This window comes from Hyperolius riggenbachi, chromosome 6 (assembly GCF_040937935.1).
Source record: "Hyperolius riggenbachi isolate aHypRig1 chromosome 6, aHypRig1.pri, whole genome shotgun sequence".
Lineage (NCBI taxonomy): Eukaryota > Metazoa > Chordata > Amphibia > Anura > Hyperoliidae > Hyperolius > Hyperolius riggenbachi.
This window is the reverse complement of record NC_090651.1, coordinates 31,534,771-31,560,777: the sequence shown is the minus strand read 5'-3', so window position 1 is coordinate 31,560,777 and position 26,007 is coordinate 31,534,771. Positions and strand designations below refer to the sequence as shown.

The window sequence follows — 26,007 nt, the reverse complement described above, 5'->3', positions numbered from 1 at the left end:
AGAACACGATTTCTGTGACTATAAAGTAAAAACCATGCGTGCTTAAAGATGACTGGAATGTGAATGGTGACCATGCTGTCCATAGAAGCCAGAAACTGTTATACTGGCACTACAGAAAATGGCAGGGCAATGTAAAAAAAAAAAAAAAAAAAGGTTTAAAATGTTTCTGAACAGTGCTCCTTTAACACAATCAGTGAGGTAATGCGTCAGACTTTAACGAAACATGTAAAGCAGCTTGTACCCCCCCCTCCACACACACACACACACACACACACACACAACAAATGCCATTAATGAATGCTCAGAAGACAAATCTTCATAGGCACATTAGGCACTCAAGCCCTTTTCCAATGACAGCAGGTGGCCAATTTATCCACAATGCAGAAGCAAGGGGAAGATTAATAATACCATGTTAATGAGTCTGTGGAAAGCCACATTCCGCTTGTAACATGTGCAGGCTAAACAGGATATCCTGCCGTCTGTCACAAGACAGTGTATACCAGGCTGGGGAAATCCGGACTTCCTCACCCCGATCATTGTGTAAGGCCATGGCCGTGCGCGGGGTGATCCTCGGACTGTCACAGGCTGGCACCTGCTACAACGCCTGATAATAAGGGAACCACGTGGACACCTTTCTCTGGAGACGATAAACTAGTAGAATGCAAAAAGGCAGATTCAGGCCTCATTCGCACCTAAAATCGAAAACGCAAGCGTTTTGCGTTTTTGTCTGCTTTTCCCCCTTCCGGCGCTCCACTGCGCACTGCGTTTCTGGTAAAAACGCTTTTCTAAGTGCTTTTCCAGAGCGGTTTTTTAATTCACTCCCTGACGCAAGTTAGGATGTGAACTCTTTGACCTGGAAAAGAATAAATATCGTATCTACTCTCAAACATGCAAACGCAATTGCCGCATAAAGCAGAAGACACCAGGACCGCTTACGGAAGATCAAGGACGCTAAGAACGGCGCCAAGACAGCGATCAGGCCAGAGGGGGCTGGAGGGAGCCCCAGGTATGTATACATTATTTTTTCTTATTCATCTCTGGTACACTTAAAGGGACACTGAAGCGAAAAAATAACTTATGATATAATGAATTTTATGTGTAGTACGGAACAGATAATTAATAGAACATCCGTAGCAAAGAAAAGAGTCATTTTTATTTTCAGTTATAAAGCTTTATTTTTATAACATTGCATCATTTTCTAATGTTTGCAGTTTGCAAACTAAACTCTGAATTTTAAACTATGAAACAGAGCAGAGCTAATGACGCTTTTAACTTTCCGGCAGTAGAACCGTAAACAAACAAGACACAGTGAGAGATCTCGTTCACACTACAAGAGCTTTTCTAAGCGCTTTGCGATTATAAAAGTTCTTGCTAATGTTATCCTATGTTTGTGTTCTCACTGGAGCGATGTGATTTTATAAAATCCCTCACAGCATTGCATTAGCAAGAGCTTTTAAAATCTCTAACGATTAAAGAGTAACTGTCGGGCATAAAATCAAAAATCAATTATTTAAATCTGGTAAACAAGTAATAAGGATGCTAACCAGGCAATCCAAAAGTTTAAATCACTATTACTTTTCTTGTTGATAAATGATCATTCCCCAGTTTACCTGACTCTTATTTGGTACATCTGCCGCACAAAGGAAGTTGCAGGGCATGCTGGGTTGTCCTTTTTTGCTTCTCTACTTTCCCCTCAGACTTAAAGAGAGTCTGAAGCGAGAATAAATCTCGCTTCAGACCTCATATATAGCAGGGGCACGTGTGCCCCTGCTAAACCGCTGCTATCCCGCGGCTTAACGAGGGTCCCTGTCCCCCCAAATCCCCTCCGTAATGCGGGGGGGGCGCTTCCTGGTTGGGGCAGGGCTAACCGCCGCAGCCCTGCCCCACGCGCGTCTGTCAGCGCGTATCTCCGCCTCTCCCAGGCCCCTCTCAGTCTTCCTTCACTGAGAGGGGCGGGGGAGAGGCGGCGATGCGCGGCTGATAGACGCGAATGGAGGCAGGGCTGCAGCCGTTAGCCCTGCCTCAAGGAGCGACCAAGTCTGCGACCAAGTGTCGCAGTGGGGGGTTTGGGGGTGAAGGGACCCCCGTTTAGCGGCGCGTATGCGGCGGTTTAGCAGGGGCACACGTGCCCCTGCTAACTATGAGCTCTGAAGCGAGATTTATTCTTGCTTCAGAGTCTCTTTAACTAATGCAGCCTGATTGGCTGAAGCCTCTTTCCTTCCTGTTTTCCCCTCCCACACCTCTGTTCCTCTCTGATTGGCCAATATTTCTCATGCTGAAATAATGCACTTTCTATAGTGGAGAGCGGGCAATGCACACACAATAGGGCAGAGGAGAGTAAGGGAGGAAATGACATCAGGATTGGCTTCACAATAGCTACAGTTAAAATGGGAAATGCTAAGAAGCATTTTCTCTTTTTTTACTGTAGAAAACAATCACTAAAATCAAAATGTGGACAGTGCAATACATATGCTATGTTAGTAGAGCAAGTATTTATCTACTTTTAGATTTTTTTTTCTGAGATAGTATAGCTGACAGCTCCTCTTTAACCTTCTTGGCGGTAACCCCGAACGTAGTTCGGGGTAAGCCGCCGGAGGGTGCCGCTCAGGCCCTGCTGGGCCGATTTGTTTAATTTTTTTTTTGCTAGACGCAGCTAGCACTTTGCTAGCTGCGCCAGCACCCCGATCGCCGCCGCCGCGCGCCCGATCGCCGCTATACGGTGCGGCGCGCGCCCCCCCTCCCCAGACCCCGTGCGCTGCCTGGCCAATCAGTGCCAGGCAGCGCCGAGGGGTGGCCCGGGACTCCCAATGACGACCCGACGTCAGTGACGTCGGTGACGTCATCCCGCCCGTCGCCATGGCGACGGGGGAAGCCCTCCAGGAAATCCCGTTCTTTGAACGGGATTTCCTGATCGGAGATCGCCGAAGGCGATCGAAGAGGGCGGGGGGATGCCGCTGAGCAGCGGCTATCATGTAGCGAGCCCTGGGCTCGCTACATGATATAGAAATTTTTTTTTAAAAAAAAAACTGCTGCGCTGCCTCCTGGCGTATTTTTTTATACCGCCAGGAGGGTTAAAAAGCTCATATAGTGTGTATGCTTCAGAAAACAGCACTGTAGCCCAAGCGCTCAGAGAAGCTCTTTTGCATAGATAACAAGTGAAGTTTCTTAAAGGACCACTATCACGAAAAAAGTAGGCAATTAAAATCTGACAGAACCGACAGGTTTTGGGACAGTCCATCTGCTCATGGAGGATTCTTGGGGTTTTCTTTGTTTTCAACAGCATTTTCTGAACAACAGTTTAACTGCCAAAATAGTAAGATACCAGCCAGCCTCCCTACTCACATGCACACTATTTTGTCAGAATTTTATCAGTTAGCAACTGCTGGAAATGAGAGCCTCATATATATATATATATATATATATATATATATATATATATATATATATATATATATATATATATATATATATATATATATATACATACATACATATATATACATACATATATATACATATACAGTGGAGGAAATAATTATTTGACCCCTCACTGATTTTGTAAGTTTGTCCAATGACAAAGGAATGAAAAGTCTCAGAACAGTATCATTTCAATGGTAGGTTTATTTTAACAGTGGCAGATAGCACATCAAAAGGAAAATCGAAAAAATAACCTTAAATAAAAGATAGCAACTGATTTGCATTTCATTGAGTGAAATAAGTTTTTGAACCCTCTAACAATAAAAGACTTAATACTTAGTGGAAAAACCCTTGTTTGCAAGCACAGAGGTCAAACGTTTCTTATAATTGATGACCAAGTTTGCACACATTTTAGGAGGAATGTTGGTCCACTCCTCTTTGCAGATCATCCCTAAATCCCTAAGGTTTCGAGGCTGTCTCTGTGCAACTCTGAGCTTGAGCTCCCTCCATAGGTTTTCTGTTGGATTAAGGTCCGGAGACTGACTAGGCCACTCCATGACCTGAATGTGCTTCTTCTTGAGCCACTCCTTTGTTGCCTTTGCTGTATGTTTTGAGTCATTGTCGTGCTGGAACACCCATCCACGACCCATTTTCAGTTTCCTGGCAGAGGGAAGGAGGTTGTCGTTCAGGATTTCACGATACATGGCTCCGTCCATTTTCCCGTTAATGCGATTAAGTTGTCCTGTGCCCTTAGCAGAAAAACACCCCCAAAGCAAAATGTTTCCACCCCCATGCTTGACGGTGGGGACGGTGTTTTGGGGGTCATAGGCAGCATTTTTCTTTCTCCAAACACAGCGAGTTGAGTTAATGCCAAAGAGCTCTATTTTGGTCTCATCAGACCACAGCACCTTCTCCCAGTCACTCACAGAATCATTCAGGTGTTCATTGGCAAACTTCAGACGGGCCTGCACATGTGCCTTCTTGAGCAGGGGGACCTTGCGAGCCCTGCAGGATTTTAATCCATTGCGGTGTAATGTGTTTCCAATGGTTTTCTTGGTGACTGTGGTCCCTGCTAATTTGAGGTCATTCACTAACTCCTCCCGTGTAGTTCTAGGATGCTTTTTCACCTTTCTCAGAACCATTGACACCCCACGTGGTGAGATCTTGCGTGGAGCCCCAGAGCGAGGTCGATTGATGGTCATTTTGTGCTCCTTCCATTTTCGAACAATCGCACCAACAGTTGTCACCTTCTCTCCCAGCTTCTTGCTAATGGTTTTGTAGCCCATTCCAGCCTTGTGCAGGTCTACAATTTTGTCTGACATCCTTGGACAGCTCTTTGGTCTTTCCCATGTTGGAGAGTTTGGAGTCTGCTTGATTGATTGATTGATTGATTCTGTGGACAGGTGTCTTTTATACAGGTGTCTAGTTAAGACAGGTGTCCTTAATGAGGGTGACTAATTGAGTAGAAGTGTCTAACCACTCTGTGGGAGCCAGAACTCTTAATGGTTGGTAGGGGTTCAAAAACTTATTTCGGTACTTATCCGTTAGCCGGGCGCATCCTCTAGGTGGCGACAAAACTCCACCAGAGTTACATCTTTCCCTACTATCCATGTCGGCCTGGAGGGGGAATAGTAATTAGCGCCACCTGCCGGATGCGCCCGGCTAACGGATAAGTACCCTTATTTCACTCAATGAAATGCAAATCAGTTGCTATCTTTTATTTAAGGTTATTTTTTCGATTTTCCTTTTGATGTGCTATCTGCCACTGTTAAAATAAACCTACCATTGAAATGATACTGTTCTGAGACTTTTCATTCCTTTGTCATTGGACAAACTTACAAAATCAGTGAGCGGTCAAATAATTATTTCCTCCACTGTATATATATAATTTGGGTACTTATCCGTTAGCCGGGCGCATCCGGCAGGTGGCGCTAATTACTATTCCCCCTCCAGGCCGACATGGATAGTAGGGAAAGCTGTAACTCTGGTGGAGTTTTGTCGCCACCTGCCAGATGCGCCCGGCTAACGGATAAGTACCATAATTTGTATAATATTTCATCATTCTGTCATATTTGCAGAAACCACACTCTCTGCCTTTAAGCTATAAAAAAAAAAAAAAAAAAAGACCCGAGAAATAATGACCCTTTGAACTTCCCTGCAGTAAAACATTATCTAAAGCTGTCTCTCACTGTTTCTTGGCTGTTTAAGTGCTTCAGAAAATAGGACTGTATTCTACCCAGTGAGTCCAATAGCTCCAAAGCTCTTTTGCATAAACAACAGCTGAAGTTTAACTCCTTCTGTACTGGAAAACAATAAGAGACTATTCTTTGCTACTAATGTTCTATTTCTTAGCTGTACTACATGTACGATTCATTATCTCATAAGTTTATTTTCCCTTCTGGTTTTCTTTAGTGCAATATGACAACTTACTACACTTACCTTAGCAATCTGCAGCAACACGATGCAGTGCTTGATGGATTCTACCATACTCTGCAAAACAGAAAAGTCGGTATGCTTATTTTTCACTCTTATATTTTCCCAATGCTTATTTACAGCAGAACTAAAAAGTTAAAAGTAAAGGTGTCCATTACAATCCATTGCTGCCACATTTGTTCTTATTAAACAATACCAGTTGCCTGACAATCCTGCTGATCTCATTGGCTGTGGCCATGTCTGAATAAGACCAGAAATGAGAATGTAGCTGATTTTAGTCAGACTTTAGTCAGAGCATCTTATCTGCATGCTTGTTCAGGGGGCCATGGCCGAAATATCAGAGGCAGAAGATCAGCGGGACAGCCAGGCAACTGGTATTATTTAAAAGAAAATACACATGGCAGCCTCCATTTCCCTCTCACCTCGGGTTCACTTTAAAAGCGCTGCAGAAAATGTCTCAGCTGTATATAAACACTTTATAATAATATATTGATATTGGAGATATCTAAAATGACAGGGTGTATTCATACTTTTAGTGTCACTCCCAAATGACATAAAGAGCAGCAACAACATAAATAACACTTTTCTTTTATTATTCTAGAGATGCTAGACTGCATAACAATATTCCGCTCACAGCAGGAAGAATTACACCTATTTAATAAGAGTTACCTTGGCATATAATTCAGACTTGCCCTCAAACCTGCCCAACAGATTGTTTTTATTATACTATTTTTCCTGCAGGACTGAAACATTTCTAACTAAACCATAAAAATGTTCCTTCCTTCATAATATTTACTGATCTGCAACTATACATCCTGAATGGTCTTCTCCACTTAACCCCGCCCCCAAACCAGGACATTGCTACTCCGCCTTCTCCAGAGCAAGAGTCCCAAGAGTTTGGCCCTCCACATCCAGGAAGTTGGACAGCAGCGGTCTAGTCAAAGGGCGAGGATGTCCTGACACCGTGCTATGAGCTATCGATTTTGTTGGGGGAGGGTCTTCTTGCTGCTTGCACTAAATTGTATCATATTGAAAAGTTTTAACCTCTGAGGAAGCGACAGTAGTCACACAATGTGCGTCAGGCATGGGCGTCTAGATTGGAACAGACATTACTAGATGCAGCCTGAATCACTTCTTAGATTTTAACAAAAAATTGTATGGTTTATATTCAATGTACGATACCGATGAGAAAAATGTTTGTAACGTGTTTAATAAGAGGATTAAAAACGAGGTTTTAATAATAATGGTGATAGATGTGTAGTTCCATTAAAGTGGACCTGAACGCTTGCAAAGGACAGAAGAAAAACGTAGAGAAATGTATGTATTTAGAGTTTACCCTGTTCTACACACTGCTGCGCTTGCGCTGCGTTTTTAAAATCGCATGCGATTTTTGAATCGCAAAGCCTTCATGAAAATAGAAAAATAGCATCGCACCAGTGTGTACAGGTCTTCATGATTTTTCAAAAGACCTTGCGATTAAAAAAACGCATGTGATTTTAAAAGCGCAGCAGTGTGTACAGGCCCTCATTTTTGTCTAATCACAAGTTGTAATTTTATCTCCCCCCTGTGTCACACGACTGTATATGGCAGATAAGCAAATAATCCCATTTGAAAGCACAGGATGTTAACCCTATGTATGCTTCCATGAATCAGGAAGTAGAAACAGTGCAGATTTATTTTAGGATGTGTATCAGCTGTAACAAATACATGTTTTTTGTTTAAAGGTTATTATGCTGTTGTGTATCATTTAGAGCAGAGGGGAGTTCGGAGTTCAGGTCCACTTTAAAGCCCTAATTAGGCAGGACGTTTCTATTGATAAACTATTGCGCCTGGTAACAAATAGCAGGATGTGGCGCAATGATTATATTCTGCTTTTGTTCGTTTGGGACAAAAGATCATTAACCTTTTAGCGGTTTGAAAGCTGCTCCGCATTTTGACCTCTGTCAGTTAATCTCATTTAGCTGCCTAGTGCAGCCATGCAGAGCGGGTGGCAGGGAGCGGTTATAGTTGCCTGTTCTGGATGGCTGGATTGGCTTCTTCTCTTCCTCCTCCGGCGGCTCTGAACTTCCAACATGTCTTCTGGGTCCCGATCACATGATCCAGGGGATGGTGTCAGCATTACAGCGCCACTCGGTGGTGGAAAAGGGGGGTGAAAGATTCTCCCATCACCCCTCTCCCCACTGGGTGGCGCTATAACACTGACACCATCCCCTGGATCCTGATCACGTCATATCATGTGATCGGGACCCTAAAGACATGTTGGGATTACATTGCCACCGTGGTGGTGGAGAGAAGAAGCCGATCCAGCCCTCCCGACAGGCAACTATAAAACCTCCTGCTGCCCACTCGGCATACCCTGCCAGGCTGGGGAAAGCACACTTTCCCAAGAGCAGGAAAAAATCAAGTTTTACTTTATCAGGCTGCTAAAAAGTTAAAATGCCAAACACCACAAACTTGGGGATGAAGAAATAAGGACAAAGGAGGGACGTCCTGGCCAGACAGGCGAGAGCAAAACGGGGCCCCAGGGGAGCACTACCAGCTGGAGGGGGGAGATCAGCAATAAAACTTTTAATGCTTCTGAAGCCCCATACACCCGCTCAACAAAAGTCTTTCAAATGCACAATTATCAAACAACTTATTCCAACAGTTGGATTGACTTGAGCTGCATCTTATCAGTCGTTCGAACAATAGCAAACAACTTCCTTGGTTTGTTTCAACAACAAAAGTGGTTTGATAACTGCATTTAAAAGACTTTTGTTGATCATGTGTATGGGGCTTAGGAGTGAGTTCAGCAGTTCAATATTTGTCTGTGTGGGAGCTGAAAAACTTTAAAAACCATCATCATTCACCTGAGACAATAAAACATGAAAACCTACATTTTAAACTTACAGATACATAATAAGACTATGGTTTTTCAGTAAAGTTCTATTTAGCGTTCGGACTACACATAAAATTGTTTAACTGATACGTTTATTTCCACTTGAAGTTATCTGGTGCTCAGTTTGTATTTAAAGGTAACATGAAATGAGAGTAATACGGACGTTGCCATCTTCATTCTCTAATAAACAATGCCAGTTCACTGACTTTTGTGCTGATGCTCCTCCTCCTATACTTTAAGTTATTGCCCCAGAATGAGCATGCAGATCAGATGCTGTTATTCCACTGGTTGCATAGGTTTGTTACAGGTTTGTGACTCAAACACAACTAACAGCACAACAGCCAGGCAACTGGCATAGATTATAAGGGCATGAAGATTGCAGCCTCTATAATACTCTTGCCACAGGTTCCCTTTAATGCCCTGTAACATGTAATGTAGTTTAGGTAGAGCAACTTACACATGTGGTGTCCTTGAGGTTTTCAATTTTCTGAGGAGAGGAAAGGAAAGAAGCACAATTACACATTTATACCATGATGAGAAATAATGCATGTGGTTTTATTACCGGCAAGACATGAAGACAGGAGATCACACCGCCTGCTACACAGTATAAATAAGAGCCCAGAGACTAGCAATGATGTCTGATGCAAGACTGGCGTATAAAGACACCAGAGCGGCCTCTGAGGACTTCTGTGCATGCGGAGCACAGCTGCTCAGCATACGGCGGGGGAACCCTCCACGGAAAACTCCCTCACAATATCACAGCATACACCGAACGGAATGCCACAGCCCAGGCAGGATTTCATTCACTGTATTGTGCTTGGAGCTGGGGAACCCCATCTGAGGCCTCGGGGTATCGCTAACAGAATAGTAATCAGTCAAAAGCTGAAGTGGAGAGAGGTCAGAGACGGTGGCAGGTGAGCTCCTTGACACCCACTAGACCCCAAGCACCTGCATAGGTTGCCTGGTGGATAATCCTGCATGCGCAAACGCACACAATAGTTCTGTTTTTTTCTTCCATCAGTCACATAGCTTCCTGTTCTCATTCTCATAGGTGACACAGAAATAAACCTTCACTATGTTTGATTTTTACCTCAAAAATGTGCTGAGCCCCCAAAAATATTTACTGGGCAGAATTTTTTATGAATCCGAGTGGGTATTGGATAAGTAGAAAGATATTGTGGGACAAGCAGAGGCGTAATTACAAATCATAGGTTAGCCTGAATAACTTACTGCATTCTACTACAGGTAGTCCCCGACTTACGAATGCCCTACTTACGAACGACCCGCCAATACGATAATAATGTTTTTCAAATTGGACTAGTTTTTGAGAAAATCGATAAAAAAAAAAAATAAACTAAGAAAAAATGGCTTTTAAACTTGTATAAACAGGTACAAAGGGCAGAGGTGACACAGAGGGTGACACTGGAGGCACAGAGGAGGTACAGGGGACAGAGATGGCACAATGTTCCGACTTAAGAACAGATTCAGCTTAAGAACTAACCTACAGTCCCTATCTCGTTAATTAACCAGGGACTACCTGTCACTACAGTGCTTCTTTAAAAGGGATCGTGAGCAGGTTATAAAAACAGATTTTACACTCACCTGGGGCTTCCTCCAGCCACCACCGTAGGCCGCAAGGTTCCCAGACGTCCTCCAGGCTCCTTCCCTGGTCCCGGCTCCGGTTACAGAACGACTTCGGCCTGAAGCCGTCAGGGCTGCTTCCTGCTGCCGACGATCGCATCACACCGGCCAGCGCGAGATCCTGTGCATGCGCAGTTCTCTAAGATTGAGCCGCACATGAGCCGGCTGTGATGATGCGTAGCCGGCCGACGTAATGCCGCAATCGACCACAGCGGGAAGCAGACCTGACGACTTCAGGCCGAAGTCGCCCTGTAACCGGAGCCGGGAGAACGCCGGGGGGACCTGACGGCCTATGGTGGGCTGGAGGAAGCCCCAGGTAAGTGTAATATCTTTTTTTTTTCCCTTTAATTGCTGTTTTAGGGCAAGTTTACAGTTGCTTAAAAAAAGTACCTGTTTGGTACGCTTTTGGAGTGGACAGAAATGGAGAAATGGATCCAAATTTTAAAAATATTGTCCGTCTTCACTGAGAACTGAACGGAGAGTCCAAGCTTGGCACTGGTTTTTTTCCAGAGAGCGGATCTCCACGGAGGCAATGAAAGCCGTAACAGATCTTCCTTCACACAGAACTTTGAATACAAATTGTTTGTTAAAGCAGATTGCCTAAATTGCCTAAACTTCCTGCTCCTCCCCTAAGCTTCATTTTTGTAGACTTCCTGTTAAAGCCGGGCTCGTGCAGGCTTCAAACATGCCGACCAAGCGGTCAGGTTCAGGAGCCAATGAAAGTGGCTCCTGACCGGCACACAGACCTCTGCCATCACAGAGAGGGGCGTACGGCAATGGGAGAGCGATGTGAGTTTTGTGGTACCAGCAGTCTCTGGTCCTTAAAAGGACCTCTGTCGCGAAAATATTAAAATTTAAAATATATGTAAACTTATACAATTAAAAAGTACGTTTTTTGCAGAGTAAAACGAGCCATAAATTACTTTTCTCCTATGTTGCAGTCACTTACAGTAGGTAGTAGAAATCTGACAGAACTGACAGGTTTTGGACTAGCCCATCTCCTCGTGGGGGGTTCACAGGGATTTCTTTATTTTCAAATGCACTTAGTGAATGGCAGTTGCTCCGTCCAAATGCCCAAAAACGGGTACGGTGAGCAGGAAGGCTGGGCAGAATCTTTATATAAATCTTTCAGGGAATGTCTTTATAAAGAATAAAGGCCATGCTGAGAATCCCCTATGGAGAGATGGACTAGTCTAAAACCTGTTGATAATGTCAGATTTCGACTACCTACTGTAAGTGACAGCAACATAGGAGAAAAGTAATTTATGGCTCATTTTACTCTGGAAGAAACGTACTACTTATTTGTATGTGTTTTAAATGTTAAGATTTTTGTGACAGTTCCTCTTTAAGGGGCCAGAGACTGCTGGTAGGCAAGGGGTACAACAACAACAAAACATTAATAATAATGCACATTGTGACCAACCTTCCTCTGTTCATCATCTTTGCAGTTTTGGATCTTCTCATCAAACACCTGGATTCAGCAAGTAATGGAAACAAAAAGTAGTATTAAAAAACAGTGGATTATGTAAGAAGTTTCGCAAAAAAATCATAACAAAATCGCATGTAAATACGACTGAATCTCAAAGTGCTCCCTGGCAAGAGTCTGCTCCTCCACAATGGCCCGAGCTGCTGCGATTAGAATCCAGATAAGCACACAGGTGATCGCACACCGCCCTGAGACAACACAAGCCTGTTTATCAACAGGAAGAGAATGTCTGGAACACGCAGCTGCAAATCAACACTTTCTGCTGCTGGTTTCACAAATGAATCAGGTAAGTGGCCAGTGATTGCTGCCAGAGATTTTCAGCAATCACAGCCACAACTGTTCCAGGAACAGACAAAATGACTCATGCTGAAAAGCTGACAGACATCAGTGGTTCTTGGGAAAGCCATCCATGGTGGGGTTTGTATTGAGTGCTGGAGATGTTACAAAAATCTGCCGCTCTGGCCCACCTGAGAGCAATTATAATCAATTACAAAGGATCCCTCACTGTGCTTGCTATTCAATGCCATACTTACCTTAAAAAGTGTACCTGTCACTACAGGAAGACAAGGGGGAAAAGAGGATTTATACTTACCTGGGGCAAAAATCATACAGTTGCCCAGAGCAGTAAAGCAGAATGCTTGTTTACGTCAAAAGTTGACCTTGGATTGGTTGATATATGTTTTGGCTTTGGATTTTTTGGCTTCAGTCTTCTTTGCATTTGCTTCGATGATTCACTCTCACAGTATCTAATATGAATGCTCAGCACTCCCTGTAGCATAGCAGGGGAGCAGCAATGACACACTGATGGGTGAAGTGAGCAACACTGATCATCTTACTACAATGGTGCTTGTCAAAGGATTATGCAGACAGCAAATAGTCAGTTCTTCAAGGAGGTGTCAGCAGCAAGAAAAACAAGCAAACATGAAGATCTGAGAGACTCTGAAAAAAGCCACACTATTATGTGTGGACAATTGGTTAAAAGCATCTCCAATATACCAGAAACGTTGTTGTCGGTACATTCCAAAGCGGTCCAAGGAAAGACAATTGTTTAACTGTCAGTCAGGTTACAGGTGAAATAATTCGGCTTCCAGATATTGCTGGTGGCCGAATTACAGTTTTAAAAGCAACTTCAGCTCCATCTGACGGTGCTAAAGTTACTCACTGTGCACCGCTGTAGCCATAATTCCTATTACGGTCTATGGTGGTGCCGGCTGCGCCCAAGTCTCCTGCGCTGGATTCGGCGCATTCATTCAGGCATGTAGGAAGTGAAGCCTCGCTTTTTTAAGTTTGTCCCCACAGTGGAGCAAAAATTGCTGAAAATCTTAAAGTAAACCCGAGGTGGCAATAAACAACCCCCCCCCCCCAATACTTACCTAAGAAGAGGGAAGCCTCTGGACCCTCCAGAAGCTTCCTGCGTTTTCCTTCAGACCACCACCTGTGCCCCCAGGATAGGGGTTGGTCAACGAGATGCAAATCGGGTCCATGTGCGGCAATGGTGGGGGCCCCCCTAACCGGAGGACGAGGGAAACCTCTGCAGGATCCAGAGGCTTTCCTCTTAGGCAAGTATCTTTTTTTTTATTGATTTTTTTTCTCCCTTAATACCGTTTTGGGTACACTATAAGGCTAGGAACACATATAGCAGAAACGCTAGCATTGCGGAAAGCGCCGCCTTTTTGCCGATAATGCAAGTCAATGGGCCGCATAAACCACATATGCATTTTGTATTCGTTTTGAAACATGCATTTTTAAAAACGCTGGTTTTGTTGCATAATTATCAAAAACGCACATAATGAAAGTCAATGGTAACACAATGGTATTAGTTTTAGGTGTTTGTTTGTTTTTTATTTGTTTTGCGATGTGTTTCCACTTCCTGTTGTCTTCCTAGTGATTTGCATAAGATGCAATATAAAACAATATGGAAACCGCATACGCATAAAGACGTACGCAAAACGCTTGAAAACCGCATATGCGGGAAGAAGAAAAAAAAATAAAAAATCGCCAAGCACCAAAAACGCACATGGCAGAAAACTGTCACGCACAGCTATGTGTGCACCCAGCCTAAATGCTGGCCATGAGAGAAAGGAGACAGAACACACAGTGCTTGGCAGCTTCCTGTGTGTGAGACTGTCTCTGTACACTACAAGACAAGGCAAATAACATTTATACTGCGCTTCTTTTGGGCTGGTCACAAAACGGTTGAGCTGCAGCCATCAGGGCACACTCAGCGGGCGGTGGCAGTGTTAGGGAGAGTTGCCCATGGACTCCTTACTGAATAGGTGCTGGCTTACTGAACAGAAAGAGCCGAACCCTGGTGGTCTCCGGTGTCAGATTACACTGTCCAGGCACTAGCAAGTACACCCCCTGTTGTGGCCTCTGTCCACATGAGCGTCAGAACTGGAGCAAAAAAAATAATTTTGCCTGGGCTGATGAATCATAATTCTGGCCTTCCTAAATCTCAGACCAATGGAACATTTGTGATATGTGCGGAATAGACTAGCCTGGTTCCATAAGACCCCACCCACATCAATATTTGCAGGAAATAACAGATCTGCAAGTAACTTGGTGCCCAGTAGGACAGGACAGCTTTGGGGCTAGAGTCAGTCTAGGCTTCAACAGATCACCTGTTACAGCAGCCCGATGGGATTGAACACAAAATTAGCTGGGTGGTTTTAAAGGAAAAATCCAGCAAAAATAAGTAAGGAGGTAAAAATTTTACAGAAACAACATGTTTTGGACTAGTCCAACTCCTTATGGGGGATTCTCAGTGTTTTCCCAAAAATGTAATGAATGGCAGTTTAACTGCGAAAACAGTAAGATACCAGCCAGCCTCCTTCCTCACGTCCACACTATTTTGTCAGTTAGACTTAGCAACTGCCATTCAGGAAATGCTTTTGAAAACAAAGGAAAATCCCTCATGAGGAAATGGACTAGTCCAAAACCTGTCGGTTCTGTCAAGTTTTAACGGCTTCCTTTTTTTTGCTGGACTGGCCCTTTAATACCTCAGTTGGTTAATATAGACGAAAGACAATAACACGGACCAGTAACCACACACTCACCTCGCTCTGCAGCCAGATACCGTACAGCCATGTACACCACAAATCAATGGTCTCCAGCTGCAACTTCCAGCCTAACCTACTCCAATAATGACCGTTAATAACTGTGCTGAGGAGACCTTACAGCAAAACAATCCAACTCTCCAAACACACCTGGAATGTAACCTCGTGACATAAACAAGGCGCGAGCTGCAGAGTGCTATAAGAGGTCACAGCCACGGTCTGCCGTGCAGAAGGTAATCGCCAGCGTCACTGCACTGTTCTCGCACCGCTGAGACAGAACAATGAATAAATATTTCCCTCTGATTAGGGATCAAAGGTGGCTGTGAATAGACTGGAGAAAGGCTGCTGGCATCAAAGCCATGTGATCCTGGCCAGTGTCCCTGCAGGTGCAGCTCCGCTCCACCAGAAGATCGAGACACAGTTCTTACACCAGGGGTTGTATTAAAAAATAAATAAAATAAAATCAGCAGACTAAACTGTCAAATACAGAGCTGGGACAAGCTCCTCCAGCACCCAAGGGTGAGACACCAAAATGCGCCCCTCCATCCCTCCCACGCCAGCCGTCACACACAGATTGCTTTTCGACTAAAAGGCGCCCCAGGGCCCCCAACACCTTAATCTCTAGTTATCTGGCTTGCAGGCACTGCCATGTATCCCCTTTTCTTATTTCTCTCTGCTTCAACTACCATAGGATGAATGATAGCTGAGTGAGTTGTGCACCCCTCTTACACTGCGCCCTGAGGCAGGAGCCTCTCTCGCCTCGGCCCGGCCCTGGTCAAATATACTGGACTTGGGTTATTGCAATGGGAGAGATGATAAATTATAACACAACGAAACCTTTTCATGCTCAACTCTCTCCACACCCTGCCAGTGAACACACTACCTGGGAGCAGGAAATACGGGTGCCAGAGGCGCCGGAGAAGTTTGGGGCACTCATACAAACTGCGGCAATTGGAGGATAAACCTCAACTCCCACAGAAGCAAATACTTGGTTTTTATTTTTGGGAGGGGTGTTTGCAACGAATGTGGTGTGTATATGGGCAGTTTCACAGAAATTAGGCATCAGTAACAGAAAGGGGGGAGGGGGGGTTAGGCATGGGTGGGGCAGTTAGGGTTAGGCATGGGTAGGGCAGTTAGGGTTAGGCATGGGTAGGGCAGTTAGGGTTAGGCATGGGTAGGGCAGTTAGGGTTAGGCATGGGTAGGGCAGTTAGGGTTAGGCATGGGTGGGGTAGTTAGGGTCAGGCATGGGTGGGGCAGTTAGGGTCAGGCATGGGTGGGGCAGTTAGGGTCAGGCATGGGTGGGGCAGTTAGGGTTAGGTATTGGCGATGCTGTACTTGGATTCTTGCCGCCCATCACATTGGCACAGGGCTAGCTGAATTATAGCTCACCCCGCTACCGCACAAATTCTGGAGGGCGTTAATCACTATTTCCCCTCCGAGTTGTACCAATTTGGAGGGAGAAGTAATTCAGGGTCCGATGAACGCCGGCACCCGAATTACACTGCATCGCGGCCGTAGACATAACATTAAGTCTATGAGCGTGCCCAAGTCAGGCGCAGCGCGGGGAGGAGCACGAGCCGAAATGACCTGCTTCGTTGGGGCGGGGTTAGTTGGTAGTGGGAGGGCTCTGTGTAATAATAGGGTTGGGTTTAGCTGGCGTAAAACATTAGTAACCGTTACAGATATCTTGTAATTGGAATTGGCACTGCACAATAGTAGAATGTCAGTAATTCTTCTGATATTCTACTAGCAGCCATCTCTGGCGCCCACGTTTCCCAGCGCACTTTTTGCATGTACCCCTGTAGTTTATCATATTTATATTCCGTATGTGTCAACACATTTAGTATAAACAAACATTGTTACCGTATATACTCAAGTATAAGTCTAGAAATTTAGGTCTGAATCACTTCATAAAGGTATAGGGGTCGACTTGTACACAACTCACGGGCAGCACTGAGCACACTGAGTAATGTGTGTACTATTCGGGACATTCCCATATGCAGCATTTTACCCGGTAGTAAGTGATAGTTTGAGAAAAGGTAATGCCAAGAAAGCACAGGTGTGAAAGTCCTGGCCACAACAATTCACAATGAAAGGGGCGGGGGGAGGGGGGAAATACTGGGCTGCAGGTAGGAGCGTGAACAATTGCTGCACTTGGGGGCCTGGAGGAGGTATTGGCTGCACTTAGGGGACAGAAGGGGTTAATGGCCACAATACTGTATACAGTGCAGTCTTTAACCCCTCCTGGTCCCCAAGTACAGCCATCAACTTTGCTGGGTAGACTTATACTTGAGTCAATGGAAAATTCCAGCTTAAGAGGGTCAAATATTGGAGTCGACTTATACATGAGGTCGACTTGTATTCCAGTATATATGGTATATCCTGATACGGAGATTGAAAACGGGACAAATGAGGTTTCTTCTGCTAGCACTAGTGGGCACTGACAGGGAAAAGAATCTGTGTGTCTGATCAATATTCTGATCATATTGTCCATCGTAACCACCATTGATTGAACAGATTTTCAGTAGATTAAAAGTCTTCTCTCTGTTACTCCCATTAGCTGCATATCATAACTTGTTGCCATTCTAGGGGTCACAGAGAGGAGGCAGTACTGAGGGGTTAAAGAGAGTAAGCTACCTGATCCGTGGGGCTGAGCAGATCCGGTAACCGCAAAAAAAAACAGCTCCTGTGGGCTGCAATGGCCCACGTTCACTTTCGTGACCAATAGGTAACGACGCTGCACGAAGAGACTGTGTGTCTCTCATAGCGTGCAGGGAGGCGGGGGATCAGCAGGGGGCGCAGCCAGGGAGAGAGTGCTGCCCAATGGCAGCCCTGGAAACGCTGCAGGAACGCCCCTGGTGGGCGTTTTGAACAGGGAATCCCTCTCCCTGTGTTTACCCCGAGATCGCGACAAATATTGCCGGTAATCTCAGGGGGCCATAGCGCAGAGGTGGGGGGGGCAGAGAGTGGTGTCTGGGGGACACTGAGGCATGTCATGAGGCAGAGAACATCTGCCCACTGTGTCCAATCTGCCCACCTCGGATTCTCTTTAACGAGAGTCACTTTTTGAGGGATTTCAGCATGGATCGGTCTGCTGGTGTATGATCTGGCAACATCTCTCTCTGATCAGATTTGATCAGAGAGAGATCTGTCTCTTGGTCGATCTGCCCATCATCGGTCGATGTATGGGCACTTTCATAGAAACAAGCCTAGAGTTGAGCCTTACATCAAAGCTTTCTAATTTTAGATCACTGTAAAAAATCTGAATAAAGAGCTGTACCTAAAAAAAGAAGCAGGTCCGAAACCAGCTCCTCCTTGTAAACCCCGATGTTATCACAAGAAAACCAAACAGCTACGGCACACACCCCGAGGCTTGACAAATGTAAACACTGCGTGATCCGGCATCAGGCCGAACATACCTTGATTTGATCGATCAGGATCTGAAGATAGGCATCTGACTCGGCGAGCTTCTTATCAAAATCCTGAACGCTTGGAACAAACCCAGAGTCCACACCCTGAAAAGAAATAAATAAAAGCAGAGCATTAATTTACTGCCTGTATGAAGAGGCGGAGCTGTGTGCTGCCACTCGAATCTGAATCTGTGTGGCAGGCGGCAATGGGGAACTTTTCGCAGCAGACAAGTCTGTTTCTAGGTAATGAAATAACCAGTTCTGGCACAGTTATTTTTATTTCCACTGTTTCATTGTGTCAGGTGTGGCAGACTAGATACAAAAAACAAACTTAGGCCCCTCTCACACACTAGAAGGCTGAACTGCACACTTATCGGGCCATTCATCCTCCGATTTCCTGGCCACCCTGAATAGCAGCCAGTCTCAATGCTCCCCTCCTAACCACTGCTGTGTGAATGGCAGCTACGTTACCTGTGGAGCGCTCTAAGCTTCCAAATGAGGTTTAGGCTGTGTGGCTGATATTGTGGAGAAACCCCTCCCACAGTGTGATGTCATGACCATGGTTCTGACAGCTTGCTTTCTGTGAACCTCGTTGCATTGTGGGAAATAACATCTCTTTCCAACTGTCAGACAAACAATATCTCCCTCTGTGCATAGTACTCTCCGCAACAAACATTCTGTACAGATTATCTGGCAGAACTAAAGATGTCGCCACCAGTGATAAATGTCAGAATGGAAACTAGGCAGAGGAAAAATTTTACAATCTGCAAATACTGACTAATTAATTTATAAATTAATATTGTAAAAAATTAACAATTTAATTAATTATGTTATTTTCACTACAACCTGAAATTACTTAAAAAAAATTCATTCCCCTGGGGCTTCTGCCAGCCCCCTGCAGCCGCCCTGTGCCCGCGCCGTCAGGAACTATCCTCCAGCCCCCCGCCACCGCTAAGTTTAGTTATCGCCGACTTGCAATGGATGGCCAGTGCACTTTCACGGCCGTCCTCGTTCGCACGCGTCATTTGCGCTACTGTCACCGGGAACATCCTGCACAGGCACTCCTGCAGACGAGGATGCGCGCTGCCGTCCACTTACAAGTCGGCGATAACGAAACAACGATGGCGGGGGACTGGAGGATAGTTCTCTGACAGTGGGGGCACAAGGCGGCTGCTGGGGGGGAGGGGGTGCTGGCAGAAGCCCCAGGTAAGTGAATTTTTTTTTTTTTTTTTTTTTAAAGTCAGTTCAGGTTTCTTTTAAAAGTGACATAGAGCTACTATTTTCTAAAGTAAAATACATAAGAGTGGAGAAATGGCACCACATCAGAGCTGGCCATGCCAGGCAGGCTGGTCAGGAGACAAGTCAGGATTGGTGTTTGAGTAGAAGCTGCAGCCGCAGGATACAGTAAATAGATGAATGCCGCTGGGAGGAAGCGCGATGTATGTCAGGAGCGGAGAGTCTGTTCGGCCTCTCCAGACGGGATGTAGCTGCACATTCATCCACCATAGACCTGCCCTTCTGTCTTCCTCCACTTCTGTATATTACTGGGCTGCAGAGGATGCAGGAGAGGAAGCAGTGACTGCCTGCTACACCCTGCAGAATGGCTGGCCTGTGTCACAGGTCTTGTGGTCTCTCTGAAATGGGCATTAGCCACAGTCTGGATCTATTCCCTGAATATCAGCTGCCACAAAGCAAGTCAGTGCTGCAGAATGTTATAACCAGCAGAAGAGGAAAGCCGTGTGATTGCTGAATTCTTTCACTCTCCAACACTGGACATAGAGGCCATTATTATTATTATTATAGCAAAACTGCTATCTTGCTTAGGGCTCCATTTCAGGTTAATCCTTTTCTGTCCCCTACATAGCCCAGGAAGTTAACACCTTAAAGAGAATCTGTACTGTCCGATTTATACAATAAAAAAACATACCAATCGAGTCACTGTGATCTCCTGGATCCCTCTTTGCCTTTTCCGCCACGATCCTAGCTTTTAATCACCAGTTTTAGGCAATGTTTACATACAAAACACATGGCCGCTAACCAGGAAGTGATGTTTGTATGTTTATCCACACACACACACACACACACACACACACACACACACACACACACACACACACACACACACACACACACACACACACACACACACACACACACACACACACACACACACACACACACACACACACACACACACACACACACACACACACACACACACACACACACACACACACACACACACACACACACACACACACACACACACACACACACACACACACACACACACACACACACACACACACACACACACCTTATGTTACAGTATACTACATGTTTTCATTACATAGTGAATTATCTGCACTCCTGTCAGGGATTCTCACAGTTTCTCAGCATGGGCAGCTCCCTTCCCCCCTCAGACAAGCTGAAATTGAGAGCAGAGAGCTAGCTGTCTGTGACTAATAAACAAAAGCACACACACAGAGCCTGCAGGGGGCATGCATAACTTCTTCCTGTCACAGCAGAGGCAGCCCATTCCTCCCTGGCTCAACAAAGCTTGCCTAAGAAAAGATTAGATCTATTACAGAGACAGTGCAACTAGAAAAGGCTGCAGTAATCCAGACCACATTAGAACAGGTATAGGAGCTTATAGGATAGAAGAAATAAGGCTGAACATTTTGTTACAGAGTCTCTTTAACGAGTGTCATTACTATCATCACTGTGATATGTCAGGTCCATTTTGATGCAAGTTAAATGACAACCGAGGTGACATGTGACATGATGAGATAGACATGGGTATGTACAGTGCCAGGCACACAATTAACTATGATGTGTTCCTTTTTTCTTTCTATGCCTGAAAAAGTTACAAATCGGGTATGTAAATGACAGTTTCTGTCTGGGTCATACTATAGCGTAACCCTCACTGATGAGTAATTACAGCCATAAAACACTTTCCTGGCAGTAAATGGCTTCTAAAAGCAGGGAAGAGAAAAAAGGGTCAATATTTCATAGATTTTAGCTCTGGTGAACTTCAATGAATGTGTCATTGAGCAGAGACAACGCAACAGTGAAACGTAAAAAGTAGATTTAAATATAAAATAAAACTGTGGGATATCTAAAAAAATAATAATAAAAAAAAAATCCTTATTACTCAAAGAATACTATTATTTATCATTAGTTTATTTCTACCTCGGTATTCCTTTAGACTTGTTCTTTTCCTGGCTGCTCTACACACATCCGTAGGGGAGGACATGTGCTCCAAAAATACACAACTGCTAAGCGTTCCTAACCCCTTCCATTAGTTTCCACAATCAAAAGTTCTTTCCATTATTTGAGCAGGCAGGAAGCTTTATTCCATGACATAAGCACAGTGTGCATGGTGGGAGCGAGGGCAGTCTGGCAAAGGACACTAATATCCAGAAATGGCCCCGCTAGGCTCCTCCCTAACAGCCTGTAAAGTGCTGCGGCAGATCTCAGCATTACGTAAGTATATAATAATATTAATATGAACATTCATGCTTGATCTAGCCAGAAAGGCTCAGTCCAAATGTTGGCAAAGCTCAAACAACGTTGACCTGTTGGCCAGTTTAAAGAGGAACTCCAGTGAAAATAATGTAATAAAAAAGTGCTTCATTTTTACAATAATTATGTACAGGTAGTCCCCAACTTACGAACGACCCGCCGATACAAACGGCATGGATTCAGTGTTTCCATGGGAATAAGCCAAAAAAATGTTTTTTCAAATTGGACTTGTAGGTTTGGAGAAAATCGATTTTAAAAAAATTCAAAGAAAAAATGGCTTTTAAACTTGTATAAGCAGGAACAGAGGGCATAGGTGACACAAAGGGGGGCACAGAGGAGGTACAGGGGACAGAGATAGCACATTGTTCCAACTTAAGAACAGATTCAGGTTAAGAACAAACCTATAGTCCCTATCTTGTTTGTTAACTGGGGACTATCTGTGTAAATGATTTAGTCAGGGTTTGCCCATTGTAAAAGCTTTCCTCTCCTAGATATGCATTCTGACATTTATCACATGGTGACATATTTACTGCTGGCAGGTGATGTCATTGGAAGGAGATGCTGCTTGCTTTTTTTGGCAGTTGGAAACAGCTGTTATTTCCCACAATGCAATGAGGTTCACAGACCGGAAACTGTCAGGACCATGGTCCTGACATCACACTGTGGGAGGGGTTTCACCACAATATCAGCCATACAGCGCCCCCTGATGATCCGCTTGAGAAAAGGAATAGATTTCTCATGTAAAAGGGGTATCAGCTACTGATTGGGTTTAAGTTCAATTCTTGGTTACGGTTTCTCTTTAAGCACAACCTGTCAGAATATGCAATGTGCGGGACCGATCATGGTTTACTAGCACATTCAATAGCTTAAAGGGTACCCGAGACTAATAGATGAGAATTTTTACTTACCTGGGTCTTCTTGCTTAGTCCATCTACATCCCGTCATTGCTCCACTGGCAGCCCCATAAAGTCACCATCGATCGCTGTGGCCAGAAACATTCTGCGCATGCGCAGCTAGTTAACACTAACTGCACAGAATGCTCCTGACCACGGAAGCGCGATAGTGGAGGCAGGTGGCCCGGAACAGCGCATGCGCAGTGGTCCACCACTCGGCTGGATCGCAGACTTCCCAGCAGCACAGCAGAGGGAACTGGGCAGACAAAGAGGGAGCAGACAGACTAGAGGGAGCAGGAAGGAAGCCCCAGGTAAGTAAAAATGTTTTCCTCCCATTTGTTTAAAGCGGATCCGAGATGAAAAACTAAATATAACAAGTTACTTGTCTATATATCTTATCTAAAGTTTAGATAGTTTACACAGCAAATCTATCTTCAAACAGCTTCAACAGTATATTAATATTTTTTCCTGTGATACAATGGGAGCAGACATGTTTTCTGCTTGTCACTATTACACAATTACACACACAGGCAAGCTTATCTGTATCTAGGCATGCTAATCTGCATATTCTGTGAAAACTCCACTCTTATCTCCTCCATTACACAGGCAACTGATCTGTATCTGCACTGCAGCTCTCAGATTGTGAAAACTCTGCCTCTGAAATCTATAGCTAGTAACACCTTTTTCACCTGCCCAGACTGAAATCCCACAATCCCTTGCAAGCGCCAAGGCACTCTGGAGAAGCTGTGGGTGTGGTTTGTTTAGTTTATATGAAATTAGGGTATTAAAACAAAACAAAACAAGTATTTGGCTTGAGGAATGCCCTATAAACTATATGTAAGGAACACAATTATGCAAGGAGTAAAAGTTCATCTCGGATCCACTTTAAGGTTTACTTTAAAGGACTCCAAACGTGAGAGGGATATGGAGGCTGCAATATTTATTTCCTTTTAAACAATGCCAGTTTCCTGGCAGTGCTGCTGATCTTTCTGGCATCGGTAGTGTCTGAATCACACCTTAAACAAGCATGCAGCTAATAAAGTAAGACTCCAGTCAGAAATATCTGACTAAAGTCAGATTGGATTAGCTGCATGGTTGTTTCAGGTGTAGGTCATTCAGATACTATTGTAACTAAATAGATCGGCAGGGCTGCCAGGCAACAAGTATTGTTTAAAAGGAAATACATATGGCAACCTCCATAGGTCTCTCACCTCAGGTTTCTTTAAAGGACTTACAAGGCCAAGATTTTAGAAAAAGAAAAAAAAAAGTTAGCTACCTGCGTCAGCTTGTCAGGCACAGAGGACGCCGTCCGCGCCCTCTGTGCCTTTCCGCCGGGTCCCCGCCGCTCAGTAGCCCCCCGAACAGTCCCCGACTGCGCGGCCCGGGTCGGGCTCTCCAGCCTGTACAAAAGATGGCGGCCGGAGCTGGCCGCGGCTGCGCAGTACGCATAGCAACGAGTGCGGCTGCGCAGCTCTGAGGCCAACCCCCTGATCCACGTAACAGTAGCGTGGATCTGGGCGTTGGCCTTAGAGCTGCGCAGCCGCACTCGCGGCTATGCGTACTGCGCAGCCACGGCCAGCTCCGGCCGCCATCTTTGTACAGGCTGGAGAGCCCGACCCGGGCCGGGGACCATTCGGGGGGCTATTGAGCGGCCGGGACCCGGCGGAACTACACGGAGGGCGCGGACGTCGTCCTCCGTGCCTGACAAGCTGACGCAGGTAGCCAACTTTTTTTATTTTTTTTTTCTAAAATCTTGGCCTCGTAAGTCCTTTAAAAAGAAATGACATTGAATTTTAAACTATACCAATTGCCTGGCTCCAATACCTTTAGCCACAAACCCTGAACAAGCATGCCGATCAGATGTGTCAAATTTTGGATTAGACTACTAACATGCTTATATCAGGTATGTGTTTCAGACACTACTGCAGCCAAAGATTAGCAGGACTTCCACGCAACTGTATTTTCAAAAAGGAAATAAATATCGTGACCTCCATATTTCTCTCACCCTCAGATTCCTTTTTAAAAAGTGTACCCGAGGTAACGTGACATGATGAGATAAATGTGTATATACAGTACAAAACATTAATAACCAGGCTGTTTTACTTTGCTGCCTAAAAGAGTTATTTTCTAGGCATGGAAGTGACAGCTTCTGTCTTGTCGGTACCTTGTCAGGAATATAGTAAACCTCACTGATAAGCCAATTACGGCCATAAAAGTTTTCCTGGCAGAATACAACTACTGAGGGCAGGGGAGAGATAGAAAAAGGTCAACAGTTCAACTCTGAGAGGCTTAATCGACTTAATGGGTACCTGATTAGAAACAGTAAAACTTTAATCCTACGTTGTAAATGGTTAAACATAAAATAAAACCATGAGATACTTAAAAAGTCATTTCTAGGAATAGGAGCATACATATAACTTTATCTCATCAGTTTATTTTTACCTCGGGTTCACTTTAAAGAGAAACCATAACCAAGAATTGAACTTCATCCCAATCAGTAGCTGATACCCCCTTTTACATGACAAATCTATTCCTTTTCACAAACGGATCATCAGGGGGCGCTGTATGGCTGATATTGTGGTGAAACCCCTCCCACAGTGTGAGGTCAGGACCATGGTTCTGACATCACACTGTGGGAGCCTTGTTGCATTGCGGGACATAACCGCCAAAAAAGCAAGCAGCATCTCCTTCCACTGACATCACCTGCCAGCAACAAAAATGTCACCATGCCAGAATGTAAATCAGGGAGAGGAAAGATTTTACAATGCGCAAACACTGACTAAATCATTTATACATAAGTATTGTAAAAATGAAGCACTTTATTACATTATTTTTACTGGAGTTTCTCTTTAAGTCACTTCAACACCCCTTATCTACATCTGGCATTAATGCAGCAATTAGCAGCATCTCTATACCAAACTTGTATCTACAAGCCTGACCAGGATTCTAAAAAAAGATAAGTGACGGTAGAAGATTAGTACGGCAAAAAAAAAAAAAGAAATTAATAATCACTTTCAGTTTCTACCTTCTAGCCCACGCCGAGCTCTATCTACAGACAGAAGTAACACACAGACTCATCCTGTGACCCCGATTTTCTCCAGATGTCTCCTCACCAGCTTCCCTGGGCGCTCAGGCGGCAGTCCGCATCAGTCCGTCCATCCAGCAGGGCAGCCTCATCTCTGTGTCATGCGGGCTGTTTATGCCACGTATCTCACAATGGGAGGGGGTGCCTCGTTGGGCTGCTGCTGCTGCTGCTGTGCCACTTGG

General features: G+C 44.7%; 1 protein-coding gene across 5 annotated transcripts in view; it reads right to left on the bottom strand.

Moving 5' to 3' along the window:
* OSBPL9 (oxysterol binding protein like 9) overlaps positions 1 to 26,007 on the bottom strand; it is a 214,765-nt gene that overhangs the window by 49,841 nt on the left and 138,917 nt on the right. For all 5 annotated transcript variants that reach the window (XM_068239067.1, XM_068239068.1, XM_068239069.1 and 2 more), the window contains 4 exons: positions 18,332 to 18,427; positions 11,793 to 11,840; positions 9,186 to 9,215; positions 5,857 to 5,907 (listed from right to left, as the gene is read on the bottom strand). In XM_068239067.1, coding sequence (XP_068095168.1) covers positions 5,857 to 5,907; positions 9,186 to 9,215; positions 11,793 to 11,840; positions 18,332 to 18,427 — 225 coding nt within the window. The remainder of the gene's footprint in view (positions 1 to 5,856; positions 5,908 to 9,185; positions 9,216 to 11,792; positions 11,841 to 18,331; positions 18,428 to 26,007) is intronic.